The sequence below is a fragment of the Scyliorhinus canicula genome, chromosome 4, assembly GCF_902713615.1.
Source record: "Scyliorhinus canicula chromosome 4, sScyCan1.1, whole genome shotgun sequence".
Taxonomy (NCBI): domain Eukaryota; kingdom Metazoa; phylum Chordata; class Chondrichthyes; order Carcharhiniformes; family Scyliorhinidae; genus Scyliorhinus; species Scyliorhinus canicula.
In genome coordinates this window covers 85569471-85587738 of record NC_052149.1, presented here as the reverse complement: position 1 = coordinate 85587738, position 18268 = coordinate 85569471, and the positions used below count along the sequence as shown (strand labels likewise).

Genomic DNA, 18268 nt, shown 5'->3' with positions numbered 1-18268 from the left:
CGAATGCATCTCCTGAAGAAACACCACGTCAACCTTCAATCTCTTTTATTGCACAAAAATGCAAGACCTTTTCATTGGCCCATTTAATCCCCAAACGATCCACGTAATCAACTGGATCGGGGGGGTTCCCCCTCTCCGATCAACCATTGCCCTCTTTAACCACATCCCCCAAGTCCATACCTCCCTCACCCTCAAGGCCTCCCCAAGATGTCAACTGCGCAACATAATCTCCACCTATGTCCCCCGCTCCCCTCCTTACCCCATAAACAAAAAAGAAAATCAATCCAACTACCCCCTTCCCCACTCCATCAATGGATCAACCCCCCACTTCACTCCCGTTAACTAACCTGCCTGCTAGCATGGTGGTCACACTCGAGGCAACCGCCTACCCCCTCCCTCCTACCATCCCTCAACTGCAATTCCCCAAGAACTGTTGAACGCACTTACCCAATCCACACCCAAACACAGTAAATACAACAATCTGCCTGGCATACACACACATACATTCCCAATATTGGCATCTCCAAACTTCAGTGTCCTGACAAATTCCCCAGTGCATAGTCTCGCATTAATTTACTCACCTCCTCCAGTATATCAAAATAGAATTCCTTATTCAGGTGTCTTTGAGTAGGACATGATACCCCAACCTTCACTCCTTTCTTGTAGTGGGCCGCCTTGATCCTATTGAACCCGGCCCGCCCGTTGCTTGGCCAACTCCGCACCCAAGTCCTGGTAGATACGCACCACATTTCCTTCCCAGGTGCACTCTTTCATCTCCTTCACCCACCGCAGAATCTTCTCTTTATCCAGAAAATTATGCAACTGCACCTCCATTACCCTTGGCTGCTCCCCCCGCTTTCGGCCTCCTCCTCAACACCCTGTGTGCTCGATCCACCTTGGGAGCTTGATCAAAGACTCCCACCAACTTCTCAAATATATTGCCGCATACTTTGTGGCCTGCGTTGTCTCAATCCCTTCAGGCAGCTCCACAATCCAAGATTCAGCCTCCTGGAGCGATTCTCCAGGTCCTCCACCTTCTCCCTCAGCTGCTTCTGGCCCTCCGCCATGAGCACCATCTCTGCCTCCAGCAAGGCTAACTGGTTCTCATGATACATAGATACATAGATAGAGAGAAGATAGGAGCAGGAGGAGGTCTTTTGGCCCTTCGAGCCTGCTCCGCCATTTATCACGATCATGGCTGATCATCCAATTCAATTGCCTAATCCTGCTTTCTCCCCATAGCCTTTGATCCCATTCTCCCCAAGTGCTATATCTAGCCGCCTCGTGAAGATATTTAATGTTTTAGCATCAATTACTTCCTGTGGTAATGACTTCCACAGGTTCACCACTCTTTGGGTGAAGAAATGTCTCCTCATCTCTGTCTGGTTTAGCACACTGCGCTAAATCGCTGGCTTTGAAAGCAGACCAAGGCAGGCCAACAGCACGGTTCAATTCCCGTACCAGCCTCCCCGAACAGGTGCTGGAATGTGGCGACTAGGCGCTTTTCACAATAACGTTATTGAAGCCTACTCGTGACAATAAGCGATTTTCATTTCATTTCATTTCAAATGGTTTACCCTGAATCCTCAGGCCGTGACCCCTAGTTCTGGACACACCCATCATTGGGAACAACTTCCCTGCATCTACCCAGTCTAGTCCTGTTAAAATTTTATAAGTCTCTATGAGATCCTCTCCCATTCTTCTCCAACAAGAACAATCTTAACCTAGTTAATCTCGCCTTATATGACAGTCCCGCTATCACTGGAATCAGTCTGGTAAACCTTCGCTGCACTCCCTCAAGAGCAAGACCATCCTTCCTCAGAAAAGGAGACCAAAACTGCCCACAATATTCGAGGTGTGGCTTCACCAAGGCACTGTACAATTGCAGCAACACAACCCTGCTTCTGTACTCGAAACCTTACAATGAAGGCCAACATACCATCAGCCTTCTTTACCACCTAATGCACCTGCATGCTTACCTTCAGCACCTGGTGCACAAGGACATCCGTCTCGCTGCACACTCCCTTCTCCCAATTAACAATCATTCAGGTAGTAATCTACCTTTCTGTATTTGCTTCCAAAGCAAAGTTTCCTCACACTTATCCAAATTATACTGCATCTGCCATTGATTTGCCCACTCGCCAACCTGTCCAATCATGCTGTAGGATCCTTGCACCCTCGTCACAGTTCACCTCCCACCCAATTTGGTATCATCTGCAAACTTTGAGATGTTATATTTTGTTCCCTCATCCAAATCATTAATATATATTGTGAGTAGCTGGGGTCCCAGCATTGATCACAGTGGCACCCCACTAGTTACTGCCTGCCAATTTGAAAAGGACTCTTCAATTCCTACTCTTTGTTTCCTCTCTTCCAACTAGTTTTCTATCCACCTCACTACATTTCCCCCAATCCATTGCATTTTAAACTTGCACAATAATCTTTTTTGTGGGACTTTGTCAAATGCCTTCTGAAAGTCCAAATGTACCACATCAACTGGGTCCCCCTTGCCAACTATACTGGTTACATCTTCAAAGAATTCCAACACATTTGTCATGTATGATTTCCCCTTCATAAATCCATGCTGACTCCACCACTGACTCCTCCACCTTCTGGAACGCCAAACTCTGTGCCTTTGCTCCACTCTCTCAATAGTCGCCCTGATTGGCTACGCCACCTTAGCCAGGTCATCCGAGGCCTCTTGCCTCTGCTGTTGGAATGTGACGTTCAGAAAGTCCGCCAATTGCTCAGTCGACCACTGGACAGGCAACAACGCCCCAGAGCTCTTTGCCATCTTTCCCTCTGTCATACTTTGGAAGTCCTCCTGGCCAGACTGCTGCCTCATGGCTGTTGAACTCCTCATTTTGTTTTTTCTTTATTCTTTCATGGGATGTGGGCGTTGCAGTCAAGGTCAGCATTTGTTGCTCATCCCTAAATGCCCACGAGCTGAGTGGGATTTTAATGAACCAGATGGGATTTTATGGCAATCGACAATGGTTTCATGATCATCAATCGACTTTTAATTCGAGGTATTTTATGGAGTTTAAATTCCACCACCTCCATGGTGGGATTCGAACACGGGTCCCCAGAGCATTATCCTAAGTCTCTGGATTACTAGCGACAATACCACTATGCCTCCGCCATAAACAGTCCCTCTCGGAGGATAATTTCTATCTCTCACTGTTCATGCACTTTACACCAGCAAACACCCCCTATATCAGGGGATAAGAACTAAACAGTTCCACTCAAGCAGGAGACACCAAATGTGTGATCACTCACTCCATGACCGCCACCGGACAGAATGTCCTGCAAGTAGCAGTGTTAACCTGCCATCAAACTCTGAGTCTCCTGAGGCACTGTTGCTCAGTCATGTTGACAAAGCTGATCCTCTGTATGTGTAACCTGTATTTGGAATGTCACCTCATTTGAGCTCAGTGGTCCGTTCCCTTTTGAAACAGCATGTGGCTAGGGAGAAGGCAGTTATTGTTACTTCTTGTGTTGCCTCTGCAGCAGGTCATCAAAGGTCCAAAGTATAGCTGCATAAGCTGCTCCCATGCTGCAGTGAAGACTGACAGAAGGAAAGTGCAGATCAAGGTGAGTAAAGTCTAAGATGGCAGAAATTACTTCCCTTTTCACCCAGGCAAGGACTCAATTGTGTTCTTTCAGTCTTTAAAGGTTTCCAGCCTGTCAATTTCAGAGTGCAATCAATCACTATTGCATTATAGCCTTGTTGACCCAGGCAAGATTCACACAGCTTGGGAGCGCAGTGGGGGCACTCCCTGGGGCCAGATCCCCCGCGCCCCCCGAGGACTCTGCAGGCCGCCCATGGAGCCAGGTCCTGCCGGTAAGGACCTGTTGTGATTTACGCCGCCAGGGCCAGCCGAAAACAGGAGACCACTTGGCCCATCGCGGGCGGAGAATCGCCGGTGGGCTGCTGCCAACAGCCCACGACCCGCGCGATTCCCATCCCCGCCAAAACCCCAGCGCCAGAGAATTCAGTAGCCAGCGAGGGCGGGATTCATGCCGCCCCACGGCGATTCTCCGACCCGGCAGGGGGTCGGAGAATCCCGCCATAGAACTAGATCACAAGTCATTGAAAAACTCAATTGGGAATTTAGAAGAAACATGTATATCCTGAGAATAGTTAGAATGCTGAAGTCACCTACATACTGAATAGCTGAGGCAATTAGCAACGATGCATTTCAGGAGAGGTTAGCTAGTGACGAGAGAGAAGGAACACATGGATATGCTGATGAAGGGTGGGAGGAAGCTGATTTGGAATAGCACCACCAGATGGAGCTCTTTGTCCAAATGGTCTGTTTCTATATTGTAAATATCAAGGGCAGGATTCTCCATTGGCTGATGCCAAAATCGGGAAACTCGACCGGGCGGCAAATAGTTCAGTGCTGAATTCATGGCATGCGCTGATTTGACTCCAAATCGCAATTCTCCGAGACCTCGACAGCAGCTTCAATGCGGTCCAGAATGCATGTACAGTAAACACCATTTACATATCAGCAGGCCTGACCCGATATTCTCCAGAGCCTCCATGATTCTCTACCTTCAATGGGCAAAGTTCCCAACGGCACGGTTCAATTGTGCTTTTAAAAATTGTGAAAGTGGTGACGTGGCTGATGAGGGAAAATGAGGAGGTAGGCCGCACACTGGCCTGGCTGGCTGGGCTGTGGGTGGCCCTGCCAGAGTCAGGGGTGGGGGGGGAGGGGGGGGGGGGAGGAGTGGGGGGGGGGTGTGACGGAGAATAGGCCGAGTGGCCAGATTGAGCCCCCACGGGACTGGGGCGGTGTCCTTTGCCACGGACTGCAAGCCAGCCATCTTTGTGCGCATCCCACTGACCATCCAGCTTGGCCCCTGGTTCTGCAGAGTGATACCGGCCTTATGGGTGCCCCCACACCCCCCCCCCCCCCCCACCCCTCCCACCCCACTCCTGCGCCTCAGCTCGGGGAAACCGCAACTCAGCGGGGTCTCACTTTCTCACCCGACTCTGATCTCTATCCCAGCGATTGCCCTTTCCTCGGCCCGCCGACCACATCAGGACACTCTGCTCTGCCGCGGTGAGGGGCCACATGTTGGGCGGTCCCCCTCCAGCCTTTTCCCGCTCCCGGCGATTATGGGTGGCCTTCGCTTGGGCGGGGCAGGGGTGGTGGAAACAGAAAACGCAAAGTGTTAGACAGTTCGACGCAAACAGTCAGGGGGTGGGTAGGTGGGTAGCTGGTGGCTTTAGTGGCCAGGACACCCGGCCATGGCGGCTGGTATGGGTGCCAGCATGTGGTTGGGGGGGGGGGATGGGTGTGTGGGATGTGGTTTGGTGTCAGGGGCATCATGCTGCCTATTCACCCTGCCCGCCCTGATGAGGTTGCACAGTTTTTTCCGGCATTGCTGGCCAGCCTGGGCAGTGTTGCTGGTGCACTGACCACCTCTGCCACTTGCATCTAGGCATGATGAATGGCAGCGGCTGGCAGCCTCCTTTCCGGGCCGGGGTACAGGGTCAACCGCCTCTCCTCCACTGCATCCGGGAGGGTCTCCAGCTCGGCGCGGTGAAGCATGTCTTGCTGCATGGGATGGTGTGTGTGGGGAGTGAAATGTGTATACGCGGCTGCAGCTTGTCAGCCTCCTGAGTGTCAATATTGAAACTGGCAAATTCTGCACCATTTCTCATTGGAATTGATTGTGTTCCATGTGGCGCCGGTGCTAGCCCCTCACCAGTAGCTGAATCGGTCCAGGTGCGGCACCAGTTTTGCTGTTGTGAATCTCCACGAATCCTGCGTCGGAGTCAGCACATTGCCTCAGAAATGGAGAATCTAGCCCTATGCATTTATAACTAGCCTTCTTGCTTCTGGTCTGAATCTGCAGATTCCCTTTTCCTGTGATAAGACTCTTCACCCCGAGGACAACACTATAGCCAATCTGCTCAATGATTAAGTCCCTCTGCAGTATTTTTTCCTTAATTAAGCATATACCTGTGGTTTACCTGCTGTGTGAGTTTGGTGTCCATGTGAATTATCATCTTAAATAGCGCCAATAACCATTCCCGCATCTTTTTAATCACGTCTCCAAGTTGTAGACTAGAATTAAGAAAATAAAGAAGAAAACCTTAGTTCCAGATGAGTTTTCTTTATGCTTCATAGTAGAACATTATAATTTCAATTGTGTATTGTTTTCTCACTGGAAAGCAATATTTTCTCCCAATATTTATCCGAAATGGGCATTGGATGTGCTCAATTTAACTTATTATTTCCATAGTACAATATGTAATACACAGGAATCTTGTGAAAACAGTCAGTACACAGGCACCAAGATCACAAACATTCGTGCAACAAGGGGAAAGACATGGGCGGGATTTTCTGAGCCTCTGCACCAAAATCGCGCTCGAATGGGGCGTCAGACCCGCGATCGGGTCCGACGCCTTCCCGCGATTCTCCACGGACCGGAGAATCGCCGCCAGTCACGCGTGCGCGGTCGATGCGGCATCAGTTGGGGGCCATTAAAAGAAGCCCTCGTGGCGATTCTTCACCGACAACTGGCCGAGTTCCAGCCGGCGTGGTTTATTCATTGTTCCACCCAGCAGGAGTTCGGAGTGGCGGCTTTGGACCCAGTCCACGGCCGCCCTTGAGGGCAAAGGGGGATCTGTCACCGGGGGAGGCCTCCAGGACGGCCAAGCTCGCGATCCGGGGCCAGCGATTGGAGGGTGCACGCGATCTGGGGGGGCCTATGGACGGAATTCCCGTAAAATGGGGCTATGTCCCCAAGCCCGAGAGAAAACAGATGCGAATCACACAGGACTTTCCTGGATCTCCGGCTGCCAATATGAGGCTCTGCAATTCCGACCACATGCGCGGTGGCGGCCCCACGCAACATGTCGGAGCCACACAGCAAGCCAGCCCCAACAATATAGGCCCCTCCTTCCCAGATCGCGCATGCCCACCGATCGGTGGACCCCAATCGCGAGCCTGGCCATTCTGGAGGCCCCCACCCTCCATGCAGAGCTGCATGGAGTACCCCAGGGCCCTGCCAGCCCCCTTCAAAACGGATAATCACTCTGGACTTTCTCCAGATTGGGGCTGTTTAGCACAGGGCTAAATCGCTGGCTTTGAAAGCAGACCAAGGCAGGCCAGCAGCACGGTTCAATTTCCATACCAGCCTCCCCAAACAGGCGCCGGAATGTGGCGACTTGGGGCTTTTCACATTAACTTCATTTGAAGCCTACTTGTGACAATAAGCGATTTTCATTTCATTTCATTTCATTCAGGAAAGTCCAGAGTATTTTGTGCCTGTTTTCTCGCAGGCGTGGGGACACAGCCCCATTTTCAGAGAATTCCACCCATGGTTTGATATGTAGCAGCAAGACAACAGACTCGGATAGGGGTGGAAATTAAGGAAGAGAGAAATCAGTGGCAAAGAAAGGAAGTACAAAGGTGGGAAAAGGATAGCTATGAAGGGGGGGGAGGACAGAAGAATGCCAGCTTCAATTAAAAGGTTTGGAGAAAAGAAACTGCCAATGTGAGCTAGGAAAAATAAGTCCAGTTTGGATTAGTTGTGGTGGGGGGATAAGGATGCTGAGGAGTAAGAAGAGTGTTAGTGTGAACCAGATGTAGGTGGATAGGAGTGTCAGGTGGAACTGAGGTGAATGAGAATATGAAGCAGAAACACTAAAGGAGGTGGGAGATGTGCTGAAAAACCATGAGTAGTAGTGTGGTATACAATGGGGGGAAATTTTAACAAGGATATGGGTTTGATGCGAGGGGAGTTAAGTCCTGTAAAAGTGGATTTCCTGTGGCAGCCATGGTGTGAGTGGTCGCACACAGGGCAGCTCCTACTTGATGGCGTAGAAAAGAGCTCTTTTTCCCCAAAAGCAGGTGTAACTTCGACGGAAAAGTGTCACTGAAGGTCAGAGGAGAAGTTCCCCCGGGGAGTGGCAGGTCTGCTGGTTACAATACCTGGCAGAAGGTGAAAGATCTGGCCAAGGAGTTGGAAGGGATCTGTAGCGTAGCAGTTAGTGGAAAGATGGAGGAGGGGGAAGGTTCAGTGTAAGTTAGAAAGCCCCAGATTAGACAGTTGATGGCCTTCATCGAGAATAGTTCTGCCAGTAGAGGAAGGAGATGCAGGATGATTGATCGAAGGGGCTGTGGCTCCCTGAAGGGTTTGATGGAGAGGGTGGAAAAATGTCTGGAGGCTCAGAGGTCGCAGATCTGAGAGATCAAGAGGGTGATCTCCGAACACAGCAATCGAGTGGTGGCACTGGAGGCGGAGGTGGGGCTCTTAGGAGACCTTTGCAAGGCGTTAAGAGCAAAGGTGGAGGAGCAAGAAAACAGGTCAAGGAGGCAGAATCTGCGAATAGTTGGCCTGCCTGAAGGAGTGGAAGGTGCGAGTGCCACAAGGTCCATTTCGAGGATGCTGGCGGGGCTGGTGGCGTAGAGGGTGCTGGGCAAAGCCCCTGAAGTGGTCAGAGCGCACAGGTCTCTGAGGCAAAAGCCTAGAGCTGGGTAGCCGCCGCAAGCGGTGATCGTGAGACTCCACAAGTTTGTGGAGAAAGAGAAGATCTTGCAGTGGGCCAAGGAGGGGCGGAACTGCGAATGGGAGGGGAATAAGGTCCGAATATACAAGGACATTGGAGCTGAACTGGCAAAACGGCATGCGGGGATCAACAGGGCCAAAGTGGTGTTATATCAGCGGCCGATCAGGCTTGGGGTGTGATGCGACCATCAATTCACACAAGAGTTGAAGTGAACAGTGGCTTTAATCGACTAGAACAGTGTCTGCCTGCGACTGCTCTGCTACTGAGAGCCGCCTACAGGGCAGCTGCTCTTTATACCTTCCCTCAAGGGGGCGGAGCCCACAAGGGCACCAACATGATACATTTCGTGTAATACTATACAATGGTCCATAGGTGGAGCCCACATGGGCAACAGCGTGATACAATGTAACACAGTGGTGAATGGTTAGTACAATACGCTCACCACATTCACCCCATGTTAAAAAATACCCCCTGTTTGGAATAAAATAAAAAAATGTTAAAGTCCTGAAAAAGTGCAAATGCTACAATCCACTGATTTTGACGCTGAATAACTACCATTTGGCTGCATGTGCAATAGCCCCTCAGCAGAATGGGTTGTCAATTTCAATATGTTAATCGGTCAGCTACAGTGATATTAACTTACTATTTAACTGAATACATGGGTTTCTTGGGAGTGACCAATAAAATTTAACTTTTCTTTTCAAAGATATTTTATTGAGGCATTTATAATTTTAACATTTTCACATTTTAAACAACAGGGAAATCCAACACACGCAAAAACCTCACCATGACACATCCAACTCCCCCCAGCCCTAAACCCGAACTACCCATACAATAGATTCCCTGCCCTTGCCCGTCACTTCCATGCCTCCCCTTTCCATCCCCCCATCCCGCCCCACCCCCCACACCCCCAGTTGTTGGTCAATTTTTCTTGAAGAAGTTGATGAACGGCTGCCACCTCCAAGCAAACCCCTGTAACTAACCCATTAAGGCGAACTTAATCTTCTCTAGCCTTTGAAACCCTGCCATGTTACTGACCCAAACCCCCATCTTTGGAGGCTCCGAGTCCCTCCATCCCAGCAAAATCCGTCTCCAGGCCACCAGGGAGGCAAAGGCCAAAACGTCGGCCTCTCTTTCCCTCCCCCCCCCCCCCCCGGGTTCCTGGATCTTTCAACACTCCAAACATTGCCACCTCTGCACTCAGAGTCACCCTCCCTTCCAGGACCTCTGACATGACATCTGAGAATCCCTGCCAAAGTCCCCTCAGCTTCAGACACGCCTAAAACATATGCACATGATTTGCAGGACTTCCCCCACACCGCCCACACCTGTCTTCCACCTCCTCAAGATAATCTACTCATTCGGGCCACAGCCATATGAGCACTGTGAACCACCTTGAACAAGATCAGGCTAAGACTGGCACACGACAAGGTTGCATTGACTCTCCTCAGGGCCTTCTCCCATAACCCGACTTCCAACCCTCTTCCCAGCTCTTCCTCCGACTTCCTCTTTACCTCCCCAATTGGGAACCCTTCCCATTGCATCAGTTTCTTATATGTTTCCGAGACCCACCCCTCCCCAATCCCTGATTTAGACATCACTTTATCCTGTAGTTCCCTTAGTGGGAGGCGAGGGAAGCTCGTGACCTGCCTCTGGACAAAATCCGGTACCTGCAGGTACCGGAACCCGTTCCCACCGGCAACTCAAACTCTTCCTCTAGCTCCTCCAAGCTCAGGAAACCCACCTCAATGAAGAGATCCCCAAAACGCTTAATCCCTGCCCGCTGCCACCTCCTGAAGCCCCCTTCCAGCCCCCCCCCCCCCCCCCCCGAGCGAACCGGTGATTGTCACAGATCAGTGACCACACCGTTTCCCCCTCCAGTCTCATGTGCTGCCTCCATTGCCCCCATTGCCGCCACACTCTCAGGGCTGCCACTACCACTGGGCTTGTGGGGTAACGAGCCGGCGAGAACGACAGAGGTGCCGTTAACAAAGCCTTCAGACTCATGCCCTTGCAAGATGACACCTCCACTGCGCCCAAACTGACCCCTTACCCACTACCCATTTCCTAATCATCGATATATTAGCCGCCCAGTAGTAATTAATAAAGTTTGGAAGGGCCAAGCCCTCCCCCCGCCCCGGGACTTTCCTAGCCCATATAAACCCCGAGATCGCTGCATTCATCTTTCTAAAAAATGCTTTGGGGATGAAGATTGGAAGACACTGAAAATCCCGAGTGGACTGTCATTTCCACATCTATACCCTCCCTGCCAAAGAAAGGGGGAGCACGTCCCACCAAAGGAAGTCCCCTTTCATTTACTCTATCACCCTGCCCAAATTTAATTTATGAAGCTGACCCCAGTTCCTTGTCACTTCAATCCCCAGGTACCTAAAACTCCCTCCCACCACTTTGAACGGCATCTCCCTCAGACTCCTCTCCTGCCCCCGTGTCTGGATTGCAAATACTTCACTCTTGCCCATATTCAGTTTGTAACCCGAGAACCGACCAAATTCCTCCAATATCCCCATAATGCCTGCAATTCCCCCCAACAAGCAAATTGTCCACATAAAGCGAGACCCTATGTTCCACCCCCACTCTCACTATTCCCCGCCAAATGTTCAATGCTCGCAGTGCCATTGCCAAATACGCTATGGCCAGGGCAAACAGTAGTGGGGAGAGTGGACACCCTTGTCTCCTGCCCTGACACAGACTAAAATACTCTGATCGAATCCGGTTTGTCCTGACATTTGCCACCGGTGCCTGATAAAGCAACCGGACCCAATCCACAAATCCCTGCCCGAACCCAAACCTTCCCAGGACATCCCACAAATACTTCCATTCCACCCAATCAAAGGCCTTTTCTGCATCAATGTCCACAACCACCTCGATCTCGCGTCCCTCCGCAAGCATCATTATTACATTTAGGAGCCGCCTAATGTTGGACGTCAGGCGCCATCCCTTAACAAATCCCGTCTGGTCCTCCCATATTACCCCCTGGGACACAATCCTCTATGCGCGTGGTCAAGATCATTGCAAGCAATTTTGCATCCACATTTAGCAGAGAGATTGGCCTATACGACCCACAACTCTCCTGATCCTTATCCCACTTCAAAATAAGGAAAATCAATGCCTGTGGGGAGCACTCCCAGCTCTTTCAAGCCTTTACAGGGCGCGGCCCCAACAGCCCGGAAAACTTTTTCTAAACCTCTACCAGGTATCTGTCTGGTCCCAGGGCTTTACCTGATTGCATCACCCTCAATCCGTCTATAATCTCCCCAAGCCCAAATGGGGCTCCCAAATCCTCCACCAACTCCTTATCTATCTTCGGAAACTCCAACCACCCCAAGAAATCAGTTCATACCCTCCTCCCCGGCTGGGTGTTCCGATTTATACAATTTTCTATCAAACTCCCGAAACACATCATTCACCCCCGCCGGATCCAAAATCACCTTCCCCCCTGTATCCCACACTTTCCTGATCTCTCTTGCTGCCTCCTGTTTCCTCAGCTAATACGGCAGTATCCTGCTGGCTTTTGCCCCTGTAGTCATATAACCACTGTAGTGATGTGTACTTGCAGTAGGGGGATGTATGCCTGTACCTGTAATGCAGGTTCCTCCAGTAAGCCCCTGCCGGCTAGCTCTGCCCACAGGGAGCTTGTGTATAAATATGCGCGTGAGTCACTCAGACCCTAGTCTACAGTTGCAGATGGAGGAATAACATTGCACAGCAATAAAGCCTCTATTGTACTTGTCTCTCGTCTTTGAGTATAATTGTTAGCGCCACAGCCCCATATTCACACACCTCCCCCTTCACCCTCCTCAGCTGTCCCTCCGCCTTACCTGTGGACAGGAGACCAAATTCCAGCTGCAGCCTCTAACGCGCCTTCAAACGCCCATCATCCGGAGACTCCGTGTATCTTCTGTCCATCTGTAAAATTTCGCCTACGAGTCTGTCCAATCAGCCAGCTTAGCCTTCTCCTTACAGGACGGAATTGAGATGAGATCCCCCCCATAACCAACCGCCTTCAGTGCCTCCCAAATCACCCTGGATGAAACCTTACCCGTGTCATTGATCTTTATATATCCCCGAATGGCCTCCCTCACCCGCCTCTTCCTCTGCTAACAGCCCAACATCCAGCTTCCATTGCGGGCGCTGGGCCTTTCCTTTGTTGACTTTCAAGTCCACCTAGTGCGGGGCGTAGTCTGACACCACAATTGCTGAATATTCAACATCCACCACCTCAGCCAGCAGCGTTTTGTCCATCACAAATGAAATGAAAATCACTTATTGTTACAAGTAGGCTTCAAATGAAGTTACTGTGAAAAGCCCCTAGTCGCCACATTCCGGCACCTGTTCGGGGAGGCTGGAACGGGAATTGAACAGTGCTGCTAGCCTGCCTGGTCTGCTTTCAAAGCCAGCGATTTAGCCTTGTGCTAAAGAAGTCTATCCTGGAATACACCTTATGCATATGGGAGTAGAATGAAAATTCCTTACTCCTTAGCCTCCCAAATCTCCACGGACCCCTCCCCCTCATGCGATCTATGAACCCCTGAAGCTCCTTTGCCATAGCTGATGCCTTCCCAGACCTAGAACTCGACCGGTGCAGCCTTGGATCCAGGAGCGTATTGAAATCTCCCCCTATAATCAGTTGATGTGAATCTAGGTCCGGGATCTTCCCCAGTACCCTTCTAACAAACTCAAAGTCATCCCAGTTCGGGGCATATATATTTACAAATACCACAGCCCTTCCATCCAGCTTCCCACTAACCATAACATATCTAGCCCTCAGGTCCGCATCCATATTCCCCACCTTGAACGCCACCCGCTTATGAACCAAGATCGCCACCCCCTCGTTTTAAAGTCTAATCCCGAATGGACCTGCCCAACCCATCCCTTCCTTAACCTAATCTGGTCCCCCCACTGAGAAATGTGTCTCCTGCAACATGGCCATGTCCGCCTTCAGTTGCCTCAAGTGCACGAACACAGGGGCCCTTTGGACTAGCCCATTCAGTCCCCGAATGTTCCACGTGACCAGCCTGGTCTTGGGGGGGGGAGGGGGGGGGGCTCCACTTTCTGCAGCAGTCGCTTCTGCTGGTCATGCATCAACCCAACATTTGCTGCCATCGAGGTGGACTGTTCCTCCTGCTCCCCCGCCTGCTCCTCCAGCCTCTGGATCTCCTGTCCCTGGGTCGTCAGTCTTGTCTCCACGCAGTCAACCACAGCCTTAATCGAGTCCACCGCCCGGGCCAGGTTCTCCGCACATTCCCTCCGCTGTTGGGTAAACGTCTCATTCAAGAAGCTCATCAACCACTGACCAGTAAAAGTAAACAGATAACACACCCTTAATTGAGGGAGTTTAAGACATTATAGGGAAATAAGAAAGTATTCTAACCGAATAGATGCTTTTTGCCTGAAATTTTCCACGTTTTTTTCAAATTTTTCACTTCAAAGAATTTAATCACAGGACTTGTACTGAGAGGTTACTTACACAACTTCAGAGACCTATACACAGTAGCACAGTGGTTAGCACTGTTGCTTCACAGCTCCAGGGTCTCAGGTTTGATTCCCGGCATGGGCCAATATCTATGGAGAGTCTGCATGTTCTCCCTGTGTCTGTATGGGTTTTCCCCGGGTGCTCCGGTTTCCTCCCACAGTCCAAAGATGTGCAGTTTAGGTGGATTGGCCATGATAAATTGCCCTTAGTCATATAACCAATAGATCGGTTCATAATTTTGCAATCTGTCACATCAAGTTGTGAATAGATGTGGACAATTAAACAACGAACCGGAGGACGGAGCTCCACAAATATCCCCATTCAATTGTGGGGAAGCCGAGCACAACAGTACAAAAGACAAGGCTGAAACATTTGTAACCACCTTCAGTCAGAACATTACTGTCCCCAGCATTACAGATGATGGTCTTCAGTGAATTCAAGTCACCCCACATGATATCAAGAAATAGCTGAAAGCACTGTATACTACAAAGGCTATGGGCCCTGACAACATAGCCAAGTGGTTTCAGTACAGCTTCAACACTGGCTTTCACCAGACAACGTGGAAAATTGCCCAGATATGTCTTGTGCACAAAAACGCAAGATAAATCCAACCCGGTCAATTGCCACCTCATTGGAGTAATCTCAATCACCAACAAAAGATGGCAGATGTCATTGGCAGCGCTAACAAGCACACCTACAACACAATAACCTGTTCACTGATGCTCAATTTGGGGTGTGCAGGGCCACCCTTGATCCCATTACAGCCTTGGTGTAATGGACAAAAAAGCAAATTCAAGAGGCGAGGTGAGACTGGTTGTGTTTGACATCAAGGCAGTATTTGACCAAGTGTGGCATCGAGGAGTCATAGGAAATTGAATTAAATAGAATCAGGGAGAAGACTCTCCACTGATTGAGGCCATACTTCGCTGAAAGGAAGATGGTCATGGTTGTTGGAGGCCTCTCAATCCTAGGACATCGCTGCAGGAGTAGCTCACGGTATCATTCTAGAGTCAACTATCTTCAGCTGTTTCATCCACTCCTTAAAAGGTCAGAGATGGCAATGTTCGCTGGTGATTGTACCACGCTTAGTACCATTTGTATCTCCTCAGATTATAAATCATAGAATCCCTGACAAAGAGTACCCTACTGAAGCACACATATTCACTCTATCCCCATAACCCAATAACCCCCACTTAACATTTTCTTGGACACGAAGGGCAACCTGGAGCTGTGAAGCAACTGTGCTACCGTGCTGCCCATGAAACAGTCCATGTCCTTATGCAGCAAGACCTGGGCAACATTAAGGCTTGGGCTGATGATTGGCATGGCTAGCAGCCCGCGGTTGCACCTTTGGGAACTTGGCTGACCTCCTCACACCGTCAGCAGCTTCCACCTGGTGGAGGCGGAGCATTGTGGGAGGCCAGACACTAGCGGGTCAGGCAGCTAATGGCCGTAACTGTACAAATTGTGTGCCCATGCCAGCGTGTGCCGAGCAACGCATCCACGCCACTATCAAGGCGCATGAGCATGGTGATCTGCTGGGTGCCCAATGCAGCCTCGATTTCTGGCTGACGTGCGATTCTCCGCCCAATCGCAAATTAGCGATTCCATTGTTGCTGGATGGAGAATCCCACCCAAAATGTTCTCAAGTGGATTCCCGTGGGTAGATGTGCCATGTCGCAGGCAGGTGATACCACTTAGCACCCAATCTGACTGTGAGGCATGGACACTTTGCTTAAACACTGGAGGCTTCAACACCGCAGCGGCAACAGTCAACAATCGAATGCCCAAGAGCTGGGCTGCAGCACTGGGGATACCCCTGCAAACAGAGGGTGGATGTGTGGATTTGGAGGTGCAGGAGGGGTGGTACCTGAGTCTGGTCCCAGTGTGTTCTCGGCAGGGGTCTGGTGTCCGATGCCCAGGGGACCCTGCTGTGGTTGGGGTGTGTGTGCAGGGTGGGGTCCCCCAGCACAATTGGCTCATTGGATAGCACCCTGAGAGATGGCAGGGGATGTAAGAGTGGGGTATGCTTGGGAATTCAAGGGCTGGAAGCCCTAATGGATTGTCGGTCTTACACCCTCTTCAATTCCTTTCAGATATCACAGTATGGACTGCCCCCGCCATGCAGCTGCCCTCACGGTGGCAGTGCCAGTCCAAGGAATCAGATGCTTGACAAGGCAGCAACATCGTCGACAGAGGCACGGGGTGGCAGCCCATTTGCAAGGGTCTGCCCACACCTTAAGGACTCGGCCGCCCATCAGGCCAATGAGGTACCCGGAGGGGGAGGCTGGCGATGGCCCAAGGTGTACAGGCGCCACTGGTTGTTTGAAAAGATGTCGGGCAGCATGTGCCACAGGAGGTTCTGCCTCGACAAAGGGATGGTGCAGCATCTGTGCCATGTCCTTGTGGACTTGGTACCACATGGAGGAGGAGGACACCCACTCCTGGTGGCCACCATGGTTGCTGCAACCCTGAACATTTACGTCTCGGTTCATTCCAGGGCTTGAGCGGGGACCTGTGCGGTATATCCCAGCCATCAGCTCACAAGTGTATCTGTCAGGTCACCAATGTCCTGTTTGCCTGAGCTGCTGACTACATAGATTGTGACCTGGACCAGGCCCATCAAGATCCCCAGGCAGCAGGATTCTCCCCCATCACCGGGTTGCCCTAGGTCCAGGTTGTAATAGATGGAACGCATGTCACCTTGCACACACTGGGTGGTCCAGGAGCACCCTTCATTAGGTTGATGCCCTCAATCAATACCAACGGCATACTGCTCCAGACAAAATGCCCAAAACACAGCCTTGTCATTACCAGCATCTTGTTCCATCAGAGGGACAAGTACAAGACTTCATGGCAACACTCTTGCTCCAAGTACGGGTACCTGCTTAACTATATCATCGTACGAGTGAGGGACCGCAAGGATATGCCTATCACCTGCACCATAACAGGAGCCGATTACTGCTGGATGGACAATCGTCTAATCTGCTCTGCGATCAACATCAATGAAACGACAGAAACAATGTCACTGGAAAGTCAATGCTGAGGCACGTAAAGACCCTGATAAGAAAGCCCGATTCAGCCTGGGGTCACCAAAGTAAGTGACCTCACTCAGACAAATATCCCCAGCATCAAAGCATTGATCATGCTCGATTAGCTCCACTGCTGAGCCACATCATCCACATGTCTGACATGAGCCTCCCAAAAATATGCTCTACTCATAATTTCGATAAGGCAAGCAAGCCCCACGAGGGCAGGGGAAATGTTTCAAGGACACCCTTGAATCCTCCTTGCAAATGTGCACCATCCCTACTGACATCTCGGTATTCTGGCCAAGACCACTTGAAGTGGAGGAAAAGCATCTGGGAAGGAGCTGAACACCTTGAGTTTCATCGTCGAGATCATGCTGAAGGCAACCATCAGTAGGGAAAGGAACCTGAGCACACTACACATAATAACCTGGGCACCCTACACATAATAACCTGAGCACCCCACACATAACAACCTGAGCACCCCACACATAACAACCTGGGCACACCACACATAATAACCTGAGCACCCCACACATAACAACCTGGGCACCCCACACATAACAACCTGGGCACCCCACACATAATAACCTGAGCACCCCACACATAACAACCTGAGCACCCCACACATAATAACCTGGACACCCCACACATAATAACCTGGGCACCCCACACATAATCACCTGGGCACCCACACATAATCACCTGGGCACCCACACATAATAGCCTGGGCGCCCCACGCATAATCACCTGGGCACCCACACATAATAGCCTGGGGACCCCACACATAATAACCTGAGCACCCCACACAAAATAACCTGGGCACCCCACACATAATAACCTGGGGACCCCACACATAATAATCTGAGCTCCCCACACATAATAACCTGAGTACCCCACACATAATAACCTGGGCACCCCACACATAATAACCTGAGCACCCCACACATAATAACCTGAGCACCCCACACATAATAACCTGAGCACCCCACACATAATAACCTGAGCACCCCACACATAACAACCTAAGCACCCCACACATAACAACCTGACCACGCCACACATAACAGCCTGAGCACCCCACACATAATAACCTGAGCACTCCACACATAACAACCTGAGCACCCCACACAAAACAACCTGAGCACCCCACACATAATAACCTGACCACCCCACACATAACAACCTGAGCACCCCACACATAATAACCTG

The 18268-nt window shown here is 50.7% G+C and overlaps 1 protein-coding gene across 6 annotated transcripts in view; it reads right to left on the bottom strand.

Annotated features, from left to right (window-relative positions):
* axdnd1 (axonemal dynein light chain domain containing 1) overlaps positions 1–18268 on the bottom strand; it is a 314107-nt gene that overhangs the window by 114333 nt on the left and 181506 nt on the right. For all 6 annotated transcript variants that reach the window (XM_038794662.1, XM_038794663.1, XM_038794660.1 and 3 more), the window contains exon 19: positions 5990–6083. In XM_038794662.1, the coding sequence (XP_038650590.1) occupies positions 5990–6083 (94 nt within the window). The remainder of the gene's footprint in view (positions 1–5989; positions 6084–18268) is intronic.